Below are 24,568 nucleotides of genomic sequence, written 5' to 3'. Positions count from 1 at the left end.
CCTCTATATGGCATTTATCTTCCTGTTCAACCATCCTACTTTATTTGGCTTTGTATTGCCCAATCCTTCAAGCCTCCTGGTCACAGCATGGAAGGGAAGAAGGAGCCATGTGTGGAGGCAGGGTAGAATCCAAACAGAGTCAGACTTGTACTCTTCAAGGCCAGGGTATCTGCCTTGATCTTCCTGAGTCTCATGTGCTTCACTTGTCAACCAGGGCTAACATCTCTTATCTCACCATCATCCTGAGGAATAGAAGAAAACATATGCAAACCATGTAGCTTCTTACACAATTGACTCTCAATACATTTAAGTTCCCTTCCTCTTTCCTTCTCTCCATTTCAAAAGTAGTCAGGATATAAATTATACATAAATAAATCATGCATTGTACTGGAAATCCTCAGAAATAATTAATGTAACCAATAATAATTTTAATATTAATCATATGTTGCCCTAGCAGCACCGCCCTGATTCTGACAATCAATCTTCTTGCTCCACCTTTGTCCTCATATAACAAATGGTGCTCAAAGTTTACCCTAGAAAGAGGTGAATGCACATGATTACCCATTTTTGGATATTGTTTAAAACCTTTTCTACATCACAGTATTCTGCTACAAACCATTACTTATGGTGCAATTTGTAGCAATACGTTTGCCGAGAAATGAAAGACAAGAATGGAAACACTAAAAGCCTACAAGCAGTATCTGAGACTGAAAGTAAGGTTTGGAAGCGTGAAGAATGTGCTGGAAATACTGATATCTACGGCTCAGTATGCCCAGGAATGTACGGGACCTTGTTGGAGAGTGTGGTCCATTATCCCCATTACCACGGGGGCAAACTGAAGCTAGGGGCTTGAAAGACAGAAAGGTCTAGAAGATATCGAGCCTAACTTCAGCCGAAGTATCTGCTAAGCTTTCTCACTGAATGAGAGGAGGGTTCAAAGAACCTTTCAAGCTCACAGATTCTGTGAGTTTATTATTCTGCATTTCTCTAAGATTTAAATGGAAGCAACCAGAGTAGTGGTGAGTGTGGGCTCTGGAGCCGGACTTCCTGGATTGCAAAGACTGCTCTCCCACGTGTTAACTATATTGCCCTGGACTGGTGACTTTAACTGGACTGTGTCTCAGTTTCCTCAACTGGAAAATGAGAATCATAATAAGAACTAAATAAGGTGATATTTCTAAGGTCTGGGAGACCATTCCCAGTGGGCAGTACACCCTCACTCAGTCACTTCCTGGTCCATAATTAAGTGCAGATCACTGAAGCTCACAGTGGGCCACCAAAGCACCTTGTAGGTAGAGGAGGATCTCATAGTTCTTTATTCAGTTGAATTACTTATTCCTAAAGTGTAGCGAGATCTAAACTTAGATCAAAACCCATCCCTCCCCAATGTCTGCGCTTTGTACCTGCCTCCACCCTCCCACATAAGCCCGTGTGAGTTCTCCTTGTATCAAGCTGGATGCAAGGACCTGCGTACTCACGGCGTGAGAGCTCATGAGCAAAATGGGATCATTATACGGAAATAAATCAATGTGCCTTCACTAGTACATCCAAGTGCAACATGTGCATTTTGACAGTGACATAACCACCATGAATTGAGAAGGAGAAAATAAAGGAAGAGAGGAACCAATATTTTTGGTGCTCATTAAGTAGTAAGCACTGTAGAGATTTTCACCTGGCACAGTAATCCTCAAGCTAACACCGCCAGCCCTCTTATCTAGTTGTACACAAGAGAAACGTACATCCTAGGGGTTTGTTGACATTCCCAAGGCCAACATTTAGTGGGAAAACTGAGTTTAGCATCTCGAGGATCATAACGTAATAACAGGGTTCTAACAGTCATGGTTCTTAAGCCCACTTGCAAAAGACTCCTAACAGCTACCAATAAGTAGTGCCCACTACATCCTATGACCTGCCACTGTAACTTGTCCTGACCCAAAGCAAAAATCACAGAGCTGCCAGTCCTGGCAGGTCCAGGGAGGTGAGAGCCCTTCTGACCTAGTCCCTCTCTGCCTTTGTAGGCTGGTCTGAAGCCACCAGGGGGAGCCCTTGCATTAAGAGCAAAGGAAATTTGACAGCCTAGTTATCACCCAGGATTGGGAGGAGGGCTCAAGTTCTCCTGAGGGCTTCTGTCCTTGACTCCTCACTGTATCCTGTACACAGGTATACAAGAAATACTTGCCTTTGACCCGAGTGAAGGCCAGGCCGGGAGGGAAAGTTACAGAGAACCTTGGGCTTGTGCCCCATGTAGCTTGGAGGAGTGGGCCCCTAATCTGATTGCGGGCTGAGCCCCCATAACAACAGTGTGGATCAAACTGTGAGTCATGAAATCAATGGAGTGGGTGTGTTGACCATTGATTTTTTAATTAAATATCACATCATGGCTCAGAAGAAAATAGAAAATATCACTGTGATCACACACAGCACGAGTGATTATTGTTTTGAGAAATTTTAATTTTAGTGTGTGTGTGCCTGTGTGCTGACTCATGATGTAAAAGATAGGTCTGTGAGTCATTTATTATTCAAACACCTTGACCTAAAAAAGCTTATTGAAATCCAGATTCCCAGACCCTAGACCAGAAGAGTGGGCTCCTGTCTGCCCTGGGGCCTTGAAGCCTGTATTTGTAACATATCCCCTGGCAGCTGTGATGATCAGCACCGTATGGGAGCCACCTGTTAGAGGAAATGGGCAGGCAGGTGGGCTCTCCTCTCCTGCCCTCCCCCTCCTCTGCCCTGGACAGGGCAGGAGAGGCTTTTCACTTCTTGAGTTTGGCCAAGCAAGAAAAGTCACACAGACTGCCTGCTGTGCTGGCCTCCCAAACTCCAGGACAGCTGTGAGCTCTTAAGAACTGGGAATTGGGTTTCCAGCACCAGCTCCATCAGAAAAGTGAAAGGGCACACACACACACACAAACCCACACAAACCTAGAAAAATAAAATCCCTTTAGAGTCAGCCAGACCCGTGTTGAAACCCTGACCCTTCTACTTACTACCTGTGGGGCAGGTTACTGGGTCTCTCTGCACCTCAGATTCCTCCCCCTTTGAATGGGATTATAGCACTTCCCAGGGCGATTGCAGGATTTGGGTAGAATCGTGTATCTTGCTTAGATAGTGCCTGGCCCCAAACAGATGCCCTATTATAGCAGCTCCCTTTCTGGCCTCCCTGAAATCCTCCCATGAGCTTGGGCACTACCTGCCCCCGTTGGGCTTCGGTTTCCCTGTCCTTTTGTGAGGGTGAGTAGCCATCCGCAGGGTCGGCCGGGGTAGGCCGAGGCTTTTACTAAGAAAGATTACATGGTCAGGCCTGAGCCTGCTGCCCTAACTGGAGCCCCGCCGCCCCTGTTCCCCAGCTACTGCCCCGAGCCTCGGGCACAATGTGAACTCCCTGCAGGGTGGCTGTCGGCCCAGCCTGGGGGAGAACAGTGGGGAGAGCCGCTTGCCGAGAAGGGCCAGAGTCTGCAAATCTTTGGTCGGAGAGATCCCTCTCGACCCCGGCAGGTGCCGGTCCTGCGAACTCGGCGGACGGACGGAGGCAGGCGCGCGCCCCGCCTCGGGCAAGAGCGCTCCAGCCGCAGCGGAGGGAGGAGCTGCCGCCCAGGTGGGGCAGGTAGGGAGCCTGGGCTCAGGTGTGTGCGTAGCGGCCGGGGGAAGCGATTGCTTCCTGGCCGGTGCGGGCGGAGCAAAACGGACCCTTGGCCCCAGGATCCAGACTCCGTCTCCCAGACTCTGCCTCGGAGGAAAGCCATGGAAGGGGTGAGTCGTGCGGGTTTAGCTGTGGGCTTTCTGTGGATCCTTTCTTGCCGGGTCCAGTTCCTCCCAGTAGAAAGCGTGGGGAGAGGCTGCCTGTGCACCCCGCCTCCCCATGGAGAGGAATAAACAGGATGTGTTAGTTGTGTTACTGCCGCCCAGCTCACACTGGCCTGGCGTGGGGGGCGGGGGGGGGCGGAAGAGGGATATGTACCCGTCCTGTGCCACCTTGGAGGCTGAGGGCACAGAGGCTCTCAGGAGTGGTGGCGTGAGGGACCCTACCTCTAACCCTGCGAACTGGGCTTCCAACCTCCCCTCCCCACCCCCCGCCCCCAGCCTGGGTGTCAGTGAATGTTGGCCTCTTTGTTTGCTTGCCCTTGGGGACTGTGCCGGTCCTCCGGAGATTCGTGGGCTTCCTGGTCAGAGGGCAGGGCCGCGGGGGGCTCTTCTGTGGCTTGTGACTTTCCTGCTGGCTCTGCGTCTTATAAACCGTGTGGCCTGGGGCCAGTAAGTGCACCTTCCTAAGCGTCTGGTTCCTCGCTGGTAGAATAGGATTTCTACTAGGATAACTCGCTTGTGAGATGATTGGAGCTGCTTGTAAAAAATAGACATGACCTATGGGGACGTGCCCAGCACAGAGCAGGTGGACTTCCCTTCTCCTTGGCTGGCCACGTGCTGTTTGCCTAGTTGAGTTTCTCCGCCGGACTGACCATAGTTTCCTTTTTCCTTCTCTAATTCTCCACCCCCTCCCTTCCCCCCTTCAATAAGTCATTCTTTCCAAGGGGGCGGGGCAGGGATGCGTTTCACCTCCATACCTTCTTTATTATACATTTGGAGTCAAGTCGTTTTCTCCTGTGAATCAGGAGGCTTCATTCCCAGAGGTACATTGGGACGGAGGACCCACTTCAGCAGTCACCCATCGGGAGAAGCTCCCCTTTGTCCCAGGGCAGCGGACATGTGTCTCTCTGTGGCTGACCCTCCAGTCTAACTAGCTGAGTTTTGGAAAAGAGAGAGCAAAGGCACGCTGGTATGGCTTCCATCTCCCCTCCTCTGAATTCTCTCTCCCCCCACCCTGTGGTTTAACAACTTCTGAGAAACTCCTCCTTGATGGAAAAATGGCAGGCTGAATAGATCTAGTGTGATTGTGAGAAAAAGAAACGGACTTATATTTTGCCCTCTCTGATGTGCCAGGATATGCACTGGCATCCATTATTTCAGTTTACCTACATGACAGCACAGTGAGGTCAATGCCAATTGCCCAGCTCTATGAGGGGAAACAGTCGGAGTGTTGTCTGTTGCTCAGTATCACACAGTAAGTAGCACAGGCTGCAATTTGTCAATAACAAATATTGAGTGCCAACTGTAAGCCAGGTATCCCTAGCAAGGATGACAAGAAAACACGTGGAATGTTAGGCAACTGAGGAGAAAAATGTACCAAAGGGCATGTTAGCTCATAACATTTTTATGGGAGAAGATAATGCAGTTATGGGATAAGCTGATGTGGTTACGCAACTTTTTCTGCTCAGAGAAAGAGGGGAAAAAAAAGATCAAAAGAGAAATATGGGTTATTTTTCATTTTAAAAGGAGGATTTGGTTTTTTTCTTAAGTCAATAAAATATCCATTCAATATGCATTACTAAGCACCTGCATTGTGTTGTCAGGCCTGTTTCAGGGGCTACAGGTGCCGCAGTGACCCAGTCAAAAATGCCTGCCTTTATACAACTTATATTCTAGTGGCGAAGATAAACACACACACACACACACACACACACACACTATATATATATATTGGGTCAAATGGCAGTGAATTCAACATAGAACCACAGCATAAGGAAGAGTTTAAGGATGGTGAGGCACCAAGCAGGAGAGGCTGCTATTTTATTTTATTTTTTATTTTTTTGCGGTACACGGGCCTCTCCCATTGTGGAGCACAGGCTCCGGATGCACAGGCTCAGCGGCCATGGCTCACGGGCCCAGCCACTCCACGGCGTGTGGGATCTTCCTGGACTGGGGCACGAACCCACGTTCCCTGCATTAGCAGACAGACTCTCAACCACTGCGCCACCAGGGAAGCCCGAGGCTGCTATTTTAAATGGGATAGTTTCAAGAAAGGCATCAATGTAAGGTGCCATTTGAGCAGAATTTTGAAGTGAGGAAGATGGCCCTGTGGATCTCTTAGGGAAGAGTATTCTGCAGGGGGATAACAGCGAATGCAAAGACCCTGGGGCAGAAGCTTGTCTGATGTGTTCAAGGGGCAGTAAAATAGCTGGTGGAGAGAAATCAAAGGAGAGAGTGGTCAGAGGTAGAGGTCAGGTCATGTAGGGTGCCGGAGGCCATTGTAGGAATTCCAGGTTTTCCTCTGAGTGAGGTGCAGAACACCTGAGTGGCAGAAGGGAATGATCCAACTGACTTCTTAAAAGGATCACCTGGTTATTGTTTAAAACTCGATGATAGAAAGAGCAGGATTAGAAGTTGGCTGACCAGTTAGGAGGCTCCTGCCCTAATTCAAGCAAGAGAACATGGTGGCTCAATCCAGAATCTTAGCAGTAAAGGCGGCTAGAAATGGTCAGATTCCGGATACATATTAAAGGTAGATTCAACAGGTTTAACTGAAGGATTGGACGAAAAAGATGTGAAAGAAAATGACTCCAAGGTGTGAAGCCTGAGCCCCTGGAAGAATGGAGTTGAGGTTGAATGAGATAATTTAAGGTAGAACAGGTTTGCAAGGAGATCAGGGGTCAGTGTTAGACACAGTAAGTTGTAGGTTGAGGGGCTGAGTAGGCAGTTGGATATTTGGGTTTAGAGTTCAAGGTAGAGGCCCAGGCAGTAAGTATGATTAAGAGAGTAAATTGTCATTGCCTAGCAAATACTGGGTACATAGTAGTGTTTAGTATATGTTACCGTGGTGGTTTTCAAACTTGACTACATATTCTCCGACATTCCTCCATAAAGAAGTGGAGTTTGTGTTCCCTTCCCTTGAATCTGGGCAGAATCATGACTGCTTTAGCCAATAGACTGCAACACATGTGACATTATGTGACTTCAGAGGCTGTGACATAAAGGGCTATGCAGCTTCCATCTGGTTTGTGAGAACCCTCACTCTTGTAGCCCTCAGCCTCCACATAAGAGGTCTTTGGAGACACCTCAGGTAGGTGCTCTGGTTGAGCACCTAAGCCTAGCCTTCCAGCATTCCTGCAAGATAACCAGGGCTCTGCAGACCAGCCCATCCACCAGTGAGATACCACTGGGTCAATTTCATCAACACCCTGTGTAATGGAGGAGTCACCCAGCTGAGCCTTGCCCAAATTCCTATCCCACAGAATTGTGAGATATGGAAAAACGGTTATTGTTTCAGGCCACTCAGTTCTGAGGTGGTTTGTTTTGCATCAGTAGGTACAAGTATCCTTCATTCTTTTTGGTTATAAAAAAACATATCATTCACCCCTATAGACATAAGGCTCCAGGGGGTTTCTATAAAAATATAGTTTATTATGTAGTTTAGCTACCCAAAGAGAGATTGATGAGCTTTTGTTTTTCTAAATCTGAGAGTGAAGTTCTACACTAGTGCACTCCCTCGGCTGGGTAGCCCCACAGTCTTGGCAAGAGAGAATCCTAGCATTTTTGAGCTGGGAATGCTAGTAAGCTTAGAAAATGGTACTTGAATTTTTTTTTTCTTTTTTTTTTTGCGGTACGCGGGCCTCTCACCGCTGTGGCCTCTCCCGATGCGGAGCACAGGCTCCGGACGCACAGGCCCAGCGGCCATGGCCCACGGGCCCAGCCGCTCCATGGCACGTGGGACCCTTCCGGACCGGGGCAGGAACCCGCGTCCCCTGCATCAGCAGGTGGACTCTCAATCACTGCGCCACCAGGGAAGCCCGGTACTTGAATTTTTGATCAATGAGCATTGGAGTTGGAGTTGAAAGATCCATATTTATGTTTACTTCTGCCTCTTAATAGTCAAGTGGTTTGAGCCAGCCATTGAAAAATAAAATGTAGGAGTTGGGAGATTTCTCAAAGACTAACCAGTCTAACAACTCCCATTTTAGAGATGGGAAACTTGGGACCCACGGGGGAAAGTGGGCACACACTTTGTAACTCCTTCCCCACCGGGCCTCATACAGAGTGGATGCTCTTAACTATTCTTGTTAATTTTGAGAGTACACTCCGAGCAGAGGATGCCTACACTCTCCCCTTGCATTATTTGATAGAAATTCACCAAACATCTTCTCTGAATCAGGCCCTTGCTTAGAATTTCTGAGAGGGGGCCTATCATAGATGCCCTCTAATTGTTCAGTTTTGCAGGGGCGAGTGTCCAGAACACAGACAACTGCAGTATTAATGAAAAGTAGAATAAGGAAGAAAGGCTCAGGTTTCAACAGGAGCACCGAGAATAGGGGCCTAACCCAAAGCGCAACCATCCTGGGCGCATTGGAGGAGTTGGTATCTGACTTGCACGTCAGAGAACTTGGTGGCACTTCATCAGGGAAAGAGGAAACGAGGGGAGGAAAGCAGAGCAGGGACAAAGGAGCAGATCTGAGCAACATGGTGGGGTGAGAATCCAGAAAGGAAGGAGCTAGAATCGAATCCCCAGAAGTAGATAGGGACCAGAAAGCCCCTGAATGCAGATGTACTTCATCCTGGAGGCCAAGGGAGCCACTGAGGGACTGCACCTCCCCAATGGGACTAAACATCCCCTGCAGTCTTTTCTTGCTCTGATGTCCTGGGACTGCAGGACTTTCTCAAGGTCTTATGTGGCTTATTTTTGACAGCACTTAGTCTAGAACCTGGGTTCTACATGCCTGTGAGACCACTTAGCAAGCCCTCAAGAACAATTTCAGGGTTTTTTCCTGAATACTCTGATTTTTAAAAAAAAATTATTGAAGTATAGTCGATTTATAACGTTGTGTTAGTTTCTGCTGTACAGCAAAGTGATTCAGTTATACATATATCCACTTTTTTTAAGATTCTTTTCCCGTATAGGTCATTACAGAGTATTGAGTAGAGTTCCCTGTGCTATACAGCAGGTCCTTATTAGTTATTTATTTTATATATAGTAGTGTGTGTATGTCAGTCCCAGTCTCCCAATTTATCCCTCCCCATGCTTTATCCCCTGGTAATCATAAGTTTGTTTTCTACATCTATAACTCTATTTCTGTTTTGTAGATAAGTTCATTTGTACCCTTTTTTAAGATTCCACATATAAGCGGTATCATATGATATTTGTCTTTCTCTGATCTTTAATAAAGAGGTCATGAGACAGGGTAACATCTGAAAAGGGGGATGGGCCTGCTGAGAAGGATGCAGCCGTAAAAATGGTCTGTTGTTAACGAGCTTGTTCTTGGGAGAGCGGAGTTCACTGGGGATTCAGATCAGATCGTCGGGGTGAGGCTTCTTGGGAGTTCCAAGAGAATATCTGAGAAGGGGACAAGGGAAGATCACCCAATTATTCACGATTCCTAAAGACTGGCCACCTCACCACTGTCTTTGCGGAGAAAATGTGCTGCAGGGGCCCCTTGAACTGTGTTGCTTTGTCCTTGACCGTAAAAGTGCCCTGCACAGCTGCAGGGTGATGTCCGGTCTTAACCAGCAGCTTGCACCCCGGATTTACCCAGTGTTACCTTGACATTGAGTCAAGCTTTCCCTTCCCCAAACTATGCACCTACATTTCTCCACTGGACAGGTGGTTCTAATAGGCTAATCTGTTCATGTCACACCCCTGCTGAATCCCCTTCAGTTGTCCCGTTGCCTGTGCAGGTAGAGCCCAAGCCCCTTCACCTGGCTGACAAGGCCAGGGTGCTCCCACCCCAGCCTCCTGGCCCTGCACCCCTTGTATTCCAGCCCGTTCTACCCCATGCACATTCCTCTCTCCAGAATCCTGGTTGTCATTTCATTAATACTCAGCTCAGGTATCACCTCCCTGAGAAGCCTCCCCTAGCCCCTGGATCACAATTGGTCTTTCTCCACCTTGCAAGACCCCAGCCCTTTGAACAGCCCCAGGTCTGGACTGTGAGATCCCAGAGGCAGCACAGCCTGGCACTTAAAAACACAGACTCTGGGGCAGCCCAGCTGGTTTCAATTTCTGGCTCCACGATTTACTAGCTGTTCAGCTTTGAGCAAGTTACCTAATCTCTCTGTGCCCAGTTCTCATTTGTAAATGGGATAATAATAGCTACCTCTCAGCAGTCAACTGAGTTTTATATAAAGTGCTTAGGACAGCTCAATGAGCTCAAAGGGCAGGTAATTCTACAAACTAAAATAGCAATACGGTAGAGTAATAATAAATGGACCATTATGGGTTGAACTGTGTCCCCTCCCTGCAAATCCATATGTTGAGGTCTTAACCCCCACTGCCTCAGAAGGTGACCTTGTTTGGAAATAGGGTCTTTACAAAGGTCACGAAGTTAAAGTGAGGTCATTAGGGCAGGTCTAATCCAATATGACTGGTGTCCTCATAAAAAGGAGGGATGTGGACATGGAGATACACACAGAGGGAGGACAACATGAAGATAAAAGGAGAACATCTTGTGAACATGAAGACGGCCATCTACAGGCCAGGGAGAAAGGCCTGGAACAGATCCTTCCCTCATAGCCCTCAGAAGGAACCAACCCTGATGACACCTTGATCTTGGACTCCCAACCTCCAGAACCGTTGTTTGAGTCACACAGTCTGGGGTACCGTCTTTATGGCAGGCCTAGCAAACTCTTACATGGACCTGACGGAAATTAAGAGAATTTATGTGAATACCCAATGCAGTGCCCTTCCTCCATCAACCTGGGAAGGATTTTGTACCATGTTGTTGTTTTGACTTCTCAAAAAAAGACAGCTGTGCTTAGCTCTTCAGAGAAGGAATCTGAGAAGTATTTATTAGTACCCCGCTTTGGAAATGGAGTGACATGCTCTCAGGGCCAGTGGTCAGTGTTCCTTTCTGATCACTGACTCTTGGGTTTGGTTTTCCTCATCTGCGAAACTCTAAAATAACAAGCTCTTGGGGTGATTTTTTAAAATTAATACTAATATTTTGTTAGGACATACTAAATACAGGCAAGTTACAGATAAATGCTTCAGCAATAATGAACAGTTTTGAATCATAATACTGGAAAAAGTTAAAGTTTTACTCCTAACTCTTTATTACTGTTTTCATCTTACCCATTTTACAGATAAGGCAGAATCAGGACTCAAACTCAGACATATTTGACTCAGGGTCCCTATTCTTGATCCCTGGTTTGGTTCCTTTTTAGAACGATCACAGTGAGTGGTTTATTGGACAGAGGTGTTTAGAAATGTTTCAAACAGAACGCCTGAATTTGAGTCTAGGTCTGCCACCCCAACCACTTGTTATGTGGCCTTGAATGAAGCACTTAACTTCTCTGAGACTCGGTGTTCTTATCTCTGTGTGTCTAATGATACCTATTTGATAGTTTGTCCGTGAGGATTACATAGGATAATGTATCTGAAGGTACTGTTGTAAATAATAAAATTCCATACAAATATTCAGAATTGTTGATATCATTACAATTCCCCAACCAAAATTTGAGCAGAGAGGACAGTAGAATTCAAAGCACTTAACGAGCCCTGCACTCTTCACTTTCTGTGAGCCAGCCAAGAGTTCATCTCAGAGATCAGTGTGTGATCTCAGGTAAGAAAAAGGAAATCATAAGAAGGAAATCATACTTGGGAAAGGTGTTTAACCATTTGAAGTTGATATGCAAAAACAAAGCAGCATTGTCATTTAAATGTTTAAAGGATCAGGACAGAAGTGCCATCTTCCACACCCTTAAAAATATCATCCCAAAGTCTCCTGTGTTTTGTTTTTCACCCAGTGCTGTCCCTGAGTACATGCTCTGGAGCTTTTCCCCAAGCTGTGGTACCCAGGAAAGGACACTGAATTGGGAGTCTGGGGACTGCTTTCTGAATTTAGTCTCTGCCACTCCTGCCTGTGTGCGCTGAGACAAATGTTTCACCTCAGGGAGGCCTCAGTTTCCTCACTGACTAACAAGGATTAAAGGACTGAGGTGACATATCGAAAAAAAGCAGCTAGCATCAAATATATCCATGCACTCTTAGTCTAACCTGCTAGTCCTTTTAAGCTGGGGGGCAAGACCTTAGGAAGAATTTAAGATGATTCTGCCTCATTCTGATCTACATGTCATGGGCAAGGGACCCTAATGCCTGGCTCTGTGATTCTCAGAAACAAATGAATTAACAGTAGATGTGCTCTAACCAGCTCTGTGCTCTTAATTCCGCCCATGTGCGCCCACCCATGTGCCTTGCTTAGTGACTGTTGTGTTGAACTATATTGCAGGAAGGAAGGAAGACAGTATTGATGGAGGACCCACTCTGTGCCAATCCCTGCACTAAGTGCATTATTTCATTCAAGCTCACAAATCACCTGAGATAACTATTATCCCCATTTTACAGACGAGGAAACAAAAGTTCTTTGGTGTTACATGGTTTTGCTATTGTCATTATTAACAATAGCAGCTAACAGTGAGCACATCTGTACATGTCATGAATCTGAGTGATAGATATGTATCAACTCACAGCCACTCTAAGATAGGCACTGTCATTAGGGAGGTAGGCACTCCCTTTGAGAGACCGGGAGAGGTTGAACAGTTTGCTGAAGGTCACACAACCAGTTGGTGGTGGCAAGGGGATTCAAACCCAGAAGCTGCAGTTTTAAAAAACATGTTCTGTAAGAGTTCTTCTCTCCCAGAAACTCTAGGATAGTGGTATCAGGCTGTCAGAAGTACAGAGCTAGCTGAAAAGGGGGAGGTATCCCAGCACACCAATGCCATGAAACCCAAGGACACAAATAGCTTCAGTCTCTGCTTGGAAAACCAAAAGCAGTTTTGACCATATACTACCCCCAGAGAAAATGGCATAGTCAAAACATTCTTACCGTTCCTCAAGCCTCTCTTTCAGAAGACATCTCTTCATAGCATGCCTTCACAATGAAAAACAGTAAGAAATCTCCAAGCAGAAAAACAGAACCTGGTAAACGCCCTTCATCTGAAAAGTTGTTCCCAAATGTATTTGTAACTGTTTTGAGTGCTTTCCAATTAACTCCTTCAACAGGCAAGGCATTCATCTTTGCCTCACGGGCTATAAATCTCCCATATCTTTACTAGTGCTGAAGAGAGATTTCTATTGACTTTCAGCTTCACAAGACTGATTTAGGAGAGAATATTCAACTTTCAGACTCACTGTTGGGATGCTTCCTGTTTTCTCCTCCAACCCAGGAGTGCAGTGTGGACCTGGGGGTGGTAAGGGATGAGAAGGAATCCCATTATTGCCTGTCCATGCTACCAGCACTGATGGAGAGGGGGCCGCGTCCACCCAGATGAGGCAGCGTGGTACAGGTTAGGAGCCTGGGCAGGGTTCCAGAGGCTGAAGGTTAAGCTGTACCCCTTGGGACATTAACTCCATGGACCTCAGTTTTTAAAACCTGAAATGTTGGAATACTATCTGAATCTACCTTATTAAAATGGTACAAAGATTTACATGGAATGTCTTTCTCTGCTTCAATTCTCCCACCCAAAATGTTAAGAAAAGTGTTGTTTTCAGAAACAGTCGTGGCCTTGGCAGGAAATCTATGTGACTTTGGGCAAGTCTTCAGAATCTTCATCTATAAAACAATAGATTGAATCAGAATCTTCAGTTACCACTTTGAGTGCTGACATTCAAAGATTTTATACCTAACATCAAGGGAAATTTTCTGGTTTGTGGGGAGGTTAGGAGGATTAGTGATGGTTATTTTATTCATTGGTAAACCCATTGTTTTACCAAGTAGAATATGAAACAACAACTCACACATTAATGTCTCCACATTTCTTTTTGCTTCTTTGGCTAATGATCTCCAACTGTAGGATCATAGTCAATACTGAGCATCTAATAGCTTCAAGTCAAACATTTGGTTCAAATTGTAGCTCCATGACTTTCAAGCCATGTGTTGAGAGGGTGACATCACTAGATGGTAGGTCCCTCAGTGAGGATGAGGAGCAGAGACATTTCCAACTCATAGCAGACATATAATGTGTGTGTCTGTATGTGTGTGTGTGTGTGTGTGTAGTGTGTATGTGTGTCTGTGTGTGTGGTGTGTGTCTGTGTGTGTGGTGTGTGTCTGTGTGTGTGTAGTGTGTGTGTGCCTGCGTGTGTCTGTGTGTGTGTCTGTATGTGTGTCTGTGTGTGTAGTGTGTGTCTGTGTGTGTGTGAGAGAGAGAAAGAGAGAGAACGAGAGAGAGCGAGTGAGCCTGACCTTTAGGTTAAGCCACTGAGATTGAGCAGTTGCTCGGTTACAATAAAACCTCTCCTATCCTAACCACTATATGCCCCAAAGTTTTATCTCAGAGCATGTATACTAGTTTCCTATTCCTAATGTAACAAATTACCATAAACTTGGTGGCTTAAAGTACCGCAAATTCATTCTCTTACCGTTCTGGAGGTCATAGGTTTAAAATGGGTCTGGGGGGCTGCGTTTCTTCTGGAGGCTCTCGGGAAGAGTCTGTTTCCTTGCCTTTTTCAGCCTAGAAACTACCCACATGCCTTGGTCTATGGGCCCTTCCTCCAGCTTCAAATCGTCAGCAGAGTATCTTCTCTATGACTTCTGCTTCCGTCTTCATATCTTCTATGACTTTCCTCCCTTCCTCTTATAAAGGCCCTTATAATTATATTAAGCCCACCTGGATAATCCAGGATAATTTCCCCATCTCAAGATCTTTAACTCAATCACATTTCTAAATCCTCTTTTACCATGTAAGATGACATATTCACAGGTTCTGAGGATTAGGGCATGGATATCTTTGGGAGGGGACATTATTCAGCCTACCACAGTCCTAGCCTATCCTGACCATATTCACCCCAAAGTTGTTGTGTTTTCTTTTTCAGAGCATGTGTCACAGCTTTTTTTTTAAGTGTAAATATCTATTTAATTTCTCCCATTCTAGATTGTAAATTCCATTAGGAAGAGGCAGTGCCTACTTCTTGTTCACTGTTCTCTCTCCTGATGGTTTAAATGATTAAATAACAACAATAATGACAATAGATAACATTTTGGAGTCTAAGCACTGTGTCTAGCTCTTCCTTTGAATAATATAATTTAATCTGCCCAGCGATCTGGCAGGGAGGAGTAACATTACTGTTCCTGTTTTCAGGTGGGGAGACTGAGCCTCAGTGAGTTTAAGTAGCTAGACCCCGAAGCCACACAACTGTTAAGCTGATCCAGGAGTTGAACCCAAATCTGTCCCAGAGATCTTTCATTTAACAGACAAGGTGCTGAGGGACCACAAAATCAAACGCAATTTATACCTTCCTCAAATTGCTCAGAGTTTAATAGGGAAGATGTATAAAAATAACAATTATAATACAGTGTGACACTTATAACAATGTGAACAATGACACTGTGTTCAAGTAACTGAGGGAGCAGAGAGAAAGAATCTTTTAACTAGACCTGGGTAAGGTAGAAAAGGCTTTCCCAAAGGAGGTAATTTCTGATTTGGGTTTTAAAAGATGAAAAGCGTTCACCAGGCAATGGGGGATGGGAAAGGGAAAGGCATTCCAGGCCTAGGGAATAGCATATATGCAGGAACTGAGGCAGAAAATGGCATGGCGTGTTTGGGTACAAAGGGACAGTGGCATAAGGAAAACTTGGGGACTTGTGTGCCTCTGCTGAGGACTGCATCCTCTACACAGCAATGGACACGTACTAGGGTGAAGGGTGTGTGTGTGGGCCGACAGCAAGGATAGAACAGATTCTGAATTAACTAAGTCCTTTCCCCCTTCCCTTATGAGCCAGCGAGTATGTGGTTAGGGAACTGCTTAGTTTCAAAGTTTCAGATAGAGCTTCATAGAATCATTATATGGAGTCCTGCTTTAAGCCATTCTCCCTCTTTTTACCCCAGCCCCCTATGAGGTTTATTCATCTATTCATTAATTTAGTATGTATTTTTGAGTATCTACCACGTGGTAGCTGCCTTGTTGAACACTGAAATCCCAAGCTAATTGCCTCTCCCCTTTGGTAAGCCAATTCCAAGGGTTAACTGCTCTTTCTATCTGGAAAATCCTTTTGTGTCAGATCTATGGCATTTATACATGTTTAAAGATAATGTCTTAAATCTGTGTTGCATTCCATTTATTTTTTATTTTATTCAAGGTGTCCTCATAATTCATTGTATTTGATATTTATAAGGACTTTGTGAGGTAGACAGGACAAATACAATTATTTACATTTTAAGTATTACAAAAAAAGAATGAGATTTTATATCTTCAATTGGTCAATATGTGTTTTAGCTAACTACCTCAAGCCATGGTAAGTGCTGTGAGAAATAATTTCTATATGGTTCAATAAGGGTGTGGTTAATAATGTTCTTATATGCATGTTCCTTTAGTCAACATAAATTCATTAACTGTTTACTGTGTGATCAGCATCAAGTTAGACTCAGGGATTTCTTTTTTTTTTTTTTACATCTTTATTGGAGTATAATTACTTTACAATGGTGTGTTAGTTTCTGCTGTATAACAAAGTGAATCAGTTATACATATACATATGTTCCCATATCTCCTCCCTCTTGCATCTCCCTCCCTCCCACCCTCCCTATACCACCCATCCACGTGGTCACAAAGCACCAAGACTCAGGGATTTCTAATCCTTACCACGAACTTTCAAAAGCAAGGTATCCTATTCTATAGATGAACAAACTGAGGCTCTGAGAAACTAAATGACTTCTCAAAGATCACAGAGTGACATAGATATTCACCCCTGGGCTGATTCCAATATTATTTCTATATTCAATTTGGCCTCAGTGAGTCAAAAGCTTACACATCCTTCACAAGGACCCAAGGAGATACACCTTAAAAATCAGCTAGATCACTTCTCTCCTAGTTCTCATATTTCTTCTCTCGAAGTTAGGCAATTTTCAATGGTTATTTTTTGTTTGCCAGCATCATCTGTTATTAAAGCCTTATTATTTCCTCTGGTCACTTAACACAAAGAAAAATCTCAGTTAATGTACTAAGCCATACATTCTCCTCATTTTGCCCTTCAATTACTCTGCCTGTTTACCTCAAGCTAGTATCTCTGAGCTAAGTGACAAAGTCTGACCCAGCACCCATGAGATCAGTACAAGGCCATCTCCATCTAGTTGCCTTGTCATTTTTTTTTCTTGCTTGGGGCCCCTTTGGTATTTCTAGATTTAGCTGCCAATAAACAAGAGAAGCCTTCAGGAGGGAGTGCAAATGTAGATTGAGCCTAAGTAAAGCCAAACTGAATGTTTGAACGGTGGGTCCCATGTTGCCGTCCATTATTCTGAACTAGCTTTGTTGGCTGGGTTGGGGCACAGGTGAGGAATGGAGAAGGATACAGAGATTTCACAAAATGAGTAGAACCAAAGGGTAAAATCCATGGATACTTCAGGTCCGTGAATGCAGAAGAAGAGGGGGGTCAAAATGGAAGCATTTCTGTTCTTGGAAACCAAAATGCCATCAATTAGAATGGATACAATTTTTCCATCTGAAATCATCAGGCCAATTAATTCTGTACATAAGCATGTGTTCTTTGACACAGATAATCATTTCATCATTGTCAAAATCACCATGATAATCATGATCATCAACATCATTGTCCTCCTCCTCTTCCTGTTCCTAATCATCATTCTTTTTATCCATATTACAACTCTTCTCATCAAAATGTCATTACTGGAGGCCTCCTTTGTGCCAGGCCCTGAGCCAGTGTTGATGTCCATGGCAGTTCTATAATGTGAGTAGTTGAATCTCCAACTTACTAATCTGGAAATAGGGAACAGAGAACAGAGATCGTTTTTTCAAGGTGACAGAGCCAGAATTCATACAGATAGGGTTTTTTTGTTTGTTTGTTTTGTGGTTTTTTTTGCGGTACGTGGGCCTCTCACTGTTGTGGCCTTTTCCGTTGCGGAGCACAGGCTCCGGATGCACAGGCTCAGCGGCCATGGCTCACGGGCCCAGCCGCTCCGCGGCATGTGGGATCTTCCCGCACCGGGGCACGAACCCGCATCCCCTGCATCGGCAGGCGGACTCTCAACCACTGTGCCACCAGGGAAGCCCCCAGATAGGGCTTTAACCTAAGACTTTCAACTCCAAACAAAGTCCACATGCTTAATCCTATTGCTGCGCTTACAGTAGCTCTTAGTCTAGGAAGGAAGGAGAAATGTAAAAGACAATAACTATGTAATCAACACTGCAACTGAGAAAAGCACCGGGTTTCTGGGAGCAGAGAGGAGTCAGTACCTCTCGCTGCATACTTGATGGACGGCTTCCTCAGGGAGTTACAACTGAGCCGAGTCAAGCAGTGCACACATTTCAGACAAGAAAAAAGGAGCAGAATATTCTAGGCAGAGGGTGAAGTGTGTGTGTAAGTATGGAGGCATTCATTCCTTCAGTAAATATTTACTGTCTTCTCTGCTCCAGGCACTATGTTAGGAAACCCAAGGGTGAGTAAGAAAGAGAGAAATATATCCAGTGCAATGGATGCCCTAGAGAAGATAAGTCTGGAAGCTTCAAGAACAATACGAATTTAGAGGGGGAAATGAGAGGAAAACAAGCTGTTGATAATATCCTGTATTATGATTTAGCGTGCCTTTTCACATGCCTAGAACACAACCTAGTACATAATAGGCATTTGACTAGTTAATGAACGACTGAATGAATTATGTCTCTTGACCTTTAACACAATCCATTTGCTTATAATTAGTCCCACGAGGACAGAGAACATTTGTTCACCACGATCACCACTTGTATCTGCAGGGGAGCCACTGAGTTGCAGGTCTCCAGAGGACACCGTCTACAGGGTAGTCTATGTGAATGGTTTGTGTGATCACAATGTGACAAGTGCCCCTGGGGATGTGCAGCTTGAAAACTTGGGTTCACATCTGCTCCAGGGGATTCATATTTGTTGATTGAATAAGCTAACGAATGAAGAAGGCAGGAAGGAATGCTCAACAGAGATTAGTGTTATTCAGCCTCTTAGTCATGAAAGAGGCATTAGTTAACTCTCATGCTGTAAATCAGCATGTCTATTTCACAGATGGGGAGGAGATATAAAGGGCCTCCCTCAAAACACACATCTAGGGAGAAGAGCCAAAAGAGGAACCCAGGCCTCCTCTAGTCAATGCTTTTCTGCTACAGTGTGCCATTTCTCTGTAAATCCATCAGTTCATGGTTTCTTCCAAGGGGCCAAGGTTGCCTCTTTCCTAGGAAATGGCTGGGTTGCAGAGTTTGTCCCTGGTCCCACACAGCTGGCACCCTCCCAAGGTGAAGGAAATTGGTTGGGAGCTGGTGCCGGGAGCCTGTGTCAGGGATCAGTGTGTAAGCAAAATTGCTGCTGCAAACCTCTCACAAGAGGCTTTGACTTCACTAGTTCTTTGAGTAAAGATCCCTGAGGTTCAGTGAGTGGATTAGCAGGATATGTATTCAGAAAGTACAAAGACTGCTGAGCATCAGTTTTGGATGAAGAAATCTTGTCCCAGATAAAGGGCCTGGCAGACACTCTTCTGTTGCATTTCTTGACTGTTTTCAGACAAAAATTGAGGCTGCAGTAGTGTCTTAGAAAGAACTGGGGATGGAGGTCCCAAGGTCTAGGGTCAGCCATTTCTTAGCTCTTTGATCTTAGGCAAGTAACTTAGTCCCTCCAGTTTAGCCTCTTCATCTGTAAAAAGGAAGTTAACCACTTCTCCATGGCAGTGTTGAGTAAACAAAACAGTGTATGAAAAGGGTCTAACCCAATGCAGTAGAATGAAAGAGCTTGAGTTTTGGAATCAGACTTGATTTTTAAATTCAAATTTACCTCTAAATAACAATGCAAACTTCGACAACACCAGTAATAATAAAAACAATAATAATAATAGCGAGAATTTATAGAAAACATGCTATGCACCAGGCCCCATGCTAAACACTTAACAAGGATTGTCTAAATTAATAGGCAACAGTAGAGTAAACACTATTATTGTTTCCATTTTATTCATGAGAACTGAGGTGATAAAGGTAAAGTTGGACATCACCTTGCTGAGAGTGAAAGGGCAAGATCCAAACACACAAAGTCCACAAGGTGTTTTTTTTTAATTGAAGTATAGTTGATTTACAATATTATGTTAGTTTCAGGTATACAGCATAGTGATTCTCTTTTTTATGCAAATTATATTCCATGATAGGTTATTATAAAATATTGGGTATAATTCCCTGTGCTATACAGTAAATCCTTGTTGCTTGTATATTTTAAGTACGGTACTTTGTATCTATTAATCCCATACTCCTAACTTATCCCTCACTCCTCTCTCTCCCCTTTAGTAATCATAAGTGTATTTTCTATGTCTGTGAGTTTGTTTATGTTTTGAATATGGATTCATTTGTATTATTTTTTAGATTCCACATATAAGTGATATACTATTTGTTGTTCTCTGTCTGACTTACTTCACTTAGTATGATAATCTCTAGGTCCATCCATGTTGCTGCAAATGGCAATATCTCATTCTTTTTTGTGGCTGAGTAATATTCCATTGTATATACATACCACATCTTCTTAAGCCAATCGTATGTTGATGGACACTTGGGTAGTTTCTATGTCTTGACCATTATAAATAGTGCTGCTATGAACACTGAGGTGCATGTATCTTTTCAAATTAGAGTTTTCATCTATTCCAGATATATGCCCAGGAGTGGGACTGCAGGATCATATGGCAACTCTATTTTTAGTTTCTTAAGGAAACTCTGTACTGTTCTCCATAGTGGCTGCACCAATTTACTTTCCCACCACCAGTGTACGAGGGTTCCCTTTTCTTCACACACTCTCCAGCATTTATTTGTAGACTTTTTGGTGATGGCCATTCTGACTGGTGTGAGGTGAGACCTCACTGTGGTTTTGATTTGCGTCTCTCTAATAATTAGCGATCACAGCATGGTTTTTAATCTCTAAGCTAAACTGTTCTCTCCAAACCTCAGTTTTCTTATCTTTAAAATGGGGATGATAACACCTGCCCAGCCTGGTTGGTAGGAGGTTATATCTGGAAATCACCTGTTGCAGGGATCCACACAGCTTAGTGTGTGGTATGGTGGTGGGGCCATGGTGGTAGAGGTGGTGGAGGGGATGGCGAAACCCATGGGGATTACTGGCACTGCAAATCTTCAAGGTGACTTCTATGGCTATTATTGGAGAGAGAAGATACTGAATAGACAGAAAAGGAGATAGGAGCTGCTTTCTCTTCTTCAGAAAACAAAACAAAAACATCAAACACCTGTAAAATCTGTTCCCTGTTGCATTTAGAATGATGTATTTGATTTCTTTTACTGTTTCTTCATGCAGGTGGGACTCTAATATGAAAAGCAAACCTAAGAAATTAAAATGGCCGCATTGGCTAAGGAGTTTATATCACACGCTGTAGGGTCAAAGCAATAAAGTGGCTCAAAGAAGTTATTCAGCCCTTCTCTTTTCCGTGTTCAGTAAATTGCGCTTTAAATAAAACTGTCACAAACCCAATGGACGCTGAATGACTGTTCTGTCTGGGGCACGAGAGGGCCGTACAGAGAGCAGTAAGCATTTTCAAATAAGGACACTCTGTGGTCGATTTTTCCAACTTGCTGGCAGCCAGTCTAGGGAAATTTCCCTGTTCTTGCCCCAAGTTTCAGTGCCAAACAAGCACGGAGAATGTAATGAAGAGGCCGGTAATGGGGTAGTTTAAGGACTGGCCTGCCGTCAGAGATCATAAATTCTGACTTCAGGCCCTTATCCCCAGACTATTAACTCAGTCATACTTGAGCCCCTCTGCTGGGAGCTACATTTTGAATTAGGCATCTAAGGATGTATGGCCCAATATTTCCTCTGAGACCTTCACTCTACCACAAAATGCCCGTAAAAAGCAACATTTTGGTATCTTAAAGCAACCTCTAGACCACTGCGGTTTTTCTGTTTTGGTTTAGGTTGTTTTGGGTTTTTTTTTTTTTTCTGATTTCCTAAAAGGCATCATAAACCTCATTTGTTTGAAATGAATAGCTCTCTCCATTTTCTTCATCTTGAGGGTTTCTATATTGCCGTGACTTGAATGAGGGTAAGTTGCAAAATATTGATTTCTAATTTACCATTTCCCTGTATAGCCTGTGAAGGTATTTAGAACCATAAAAATGCAAACATGTAAACGTGTTGAGAAGTTTGTTTTTAATGGCTTGCAGGGCCTTTCAGGTTGCAGACTTGGCCCAATTTCTTACCACTCCCCATCTCACATTTCAGCCACACTCTCCACTTTGGAAACCCACACATACCAGACTTAGGTCTTATAAATGTCTCCTCTACCTAGAATGTCTCCCACCCTTCTGATGGTCAAGCTCTGGTTTGTTCTTCACATCTGGTTTTCTCCAGGAAGAACTTTGCACTCCCCAAACCTGGTTAGGTTTTCCCTCTGCTAGCCCTGATGCTGCCTGGTCACAGTGACCATTGGGTGCTATTATCATCTGTTTACTTGTCTGTCTTTTCCATAAGACTGTGAACACCATGAGGGCAAGGCCTGTGTGTGTTTTAATCATTTATGTTACCCATAGTAGGAATGCAATACACAATTGCTGAATGAATTTGGGGAAAGACAAATGAAAGCCTGTCACAGAGAAAAGGCATGCTATAGCATAGAGTTCATTTTAAAACATCACAGGCTTTAACTGTTTACAATAGCCAAGACATGGATACAACTTAAATGTCTATTGACAGATGAATGGATAAAGAAGATATAGTATATATATACAATGGAATGTTACTCAGCCGTAAAAAAGAATGAAATAATGACATTTGCAGCAACATGGACGGACCCAGAGATTATCATACTTAGTGAAATAGGTCAGACAGAGAAACACAAATATTATATGATATTGCTTATATGTGGAATCTAAAATATGACACAAATGAACGTATTTATGAAACAGAAACAGACTCACAGACATAGAGAAAAGACTTGTGGTTGTCAAGGCCAGGACAGGGGAGGGATGGAGTAGGAGCTTGGGGTTAGCAGATGTAAACTAGTATATATAGGATGGATAAACAAGGTCCTACTGTATAGCACAAGGAACTATATTCAATATCCTATGATAAACCATAACGGAAAAGAATATGAAAAAGAATATGTAGATATGTATAACTGAATCACTTTGCTGTACAGCAGAAATTAACACAACATTGTAAATCAACTATACTTCAATAAAATTGAAAATAATAATAATAAAACATCACAGGCTTTAATGTCAGGACTGGATTCCGCCCTTGGCTAGGCACTCATTAGCTATGTGACCTGAGCAAGGCACAGAAAACTTTGATCCTTGGTTTGTCCTCACCTTCAGGGGTACAGCTCAGAAGCCCATTATAAGGATTAAAGTAATTGAGAGGAAATACATGTTGTGTGCACAGTGCCTGGAAGCCTAATAACATAATAAGGATTCAATGCACCTTTCTTTTTTTTTTTTTTTTTTTTCTGCCGTACGCGGGCCTCTCACTGTTGTGGCCTCTCCCATTGCGGAGCACAGGCTCCGGATGCGCAGGCTCAGCGGCCATGGCTCACGGGCCCAGCTGCTCCACGGCATGTGGGATCTTCCCGGACCGGGGCACGAACCCGTGTTCCCTGCATCGACAGGTGGACTCTCAACCACTGCGCCACCAGGGAAGCCCTTTCATATTCTTTTATTTGGAATTATTCCTAAATTTCCCTCAGTTTCCTCCATCTATAAATACATCCAAATGCTTTCTAATCAGCTCAGTTCAATTCAAAAGAACATATACTGTCCATCTAAGTTCAGTGTGCCCAGGCATATTGACAGAAGCACAAGTAGAAAAGAATGTAGTCTGGTCCATGACCCTGAGGACCTCACAGTGTGAGTGGGATGTAAGTAAGCAGACATAAATATAGAAGATTTTAATAAAATTAAACAAATGGGAAGGTAGAGGTAAGCCAAAGGTGCTACAAAATATGGATCAGGTACTCCTAGCCCAACCTAAGAGCTGGAAGGTGCTTCTGTGAGAGATTGATAACTCAGCTAAATCTCATAAGATGAATACGTTTAGCCAAGTGAAAAAGTATGGGAAAGGCATTCCAGGCAGAGGGAACAGCATGAACAAACGCACTGGGGCAAGTTCAGTTTTGCTGGAGGGGTGAGTTAGAGGCAGGAGTTGGGAAACGAAGCTGGTGATAGAGACAGGAAAATATCAGAGGTTCTTATATGTATGGCTGAGGAAGGTATGATTTATCATCAGGGTAATGGGGAACCACTGAAGGGTTTTAACAGGGAGTGACATAATCAGAACTGCATTTTAGATGCATCATTGGCATGAACTTGATTTTTAAGTCTCTAAGAAAGTCTTTTTAAAGAGCATCCTGGGACTTCCCTGGTGGTCCACTGGCTAAGGCTCCATGCTCCCGATGCAGGCGGCCCAGGTTCAATCCCTGGTCAAGGAACTAGATCCCACATGCCCCCACTAAAAAGATCCTGCACACCACATGCCACAACTAATACCTGGCGCAGCCAAACAGGAAAAAAAAAAAAAGAGCATCCCCTCTAGGTCATTACCCCAGAAACCCATTTATTTGTTTCATTCAATATTCATTTGGCAAATACTTATTGAGTACTTACTAGGAGTAAAGCATCATGCTTGAGCCTGTGGGCTCTACAGAGGTACATATTATTTTTCTACCTGCTGCCAAGGAGTTCACAGACTATTGGGGAAGACGAGGCATGTATTTGAGTAATAGTAGTAGGACATGGAAAGTGATAAGAGGCGTGAGACCAAAAGAGATATGCAGATAAAACTCTATAGACATGTTTCTCAATCTA

At 44.1% G+C, this 24,568-nt stretch overlaps 1 protein-coding gene across 1 annotated transcript in view; it reads left to right on the top strand.

Annotated features, from left to right (window-relative positions):
* Positions 1-3,243: 3,243 nt before the first annotated feature.
* FYB2 (FYN binding protein 2) overlaps positions 3,244-24,568 on the top strand; it is a gene marked incomplete at its 3' end in the record, with an annotated part of 138,258 nt that continues 116,933 nt past the window's right edge. Inside the window, exon 1 of the mRNA XM_082614049.1 lies at positions 3,244-3,750. Coding sequence (XP_082470175.1) covers positions 3,292-3,750 — 459 coding nt within the window. The 5' untranslated portion in view covers positions 3,244-3,291. The remainder of the gene's footprint in view (positions 3,751-24,568) is intronic.

This window comes from Mesoplodon mirus (assembly GCF_964341445.2).
Source record: "Mesoplodon mirus genome assembly, chromosome: 3".
Lineage (NCBI taxonomy): Eukaryota > Metazoa > Chordata > Mammalia > Artiodactyla > Ziphiidae > Mesoplodon > Mesoplodon mirus.
The sequence above is the reverse complement of the archived record's forward strand: the minus strand, read 5'-3'. Positions and strand labels throughout refer to the sequence as shown.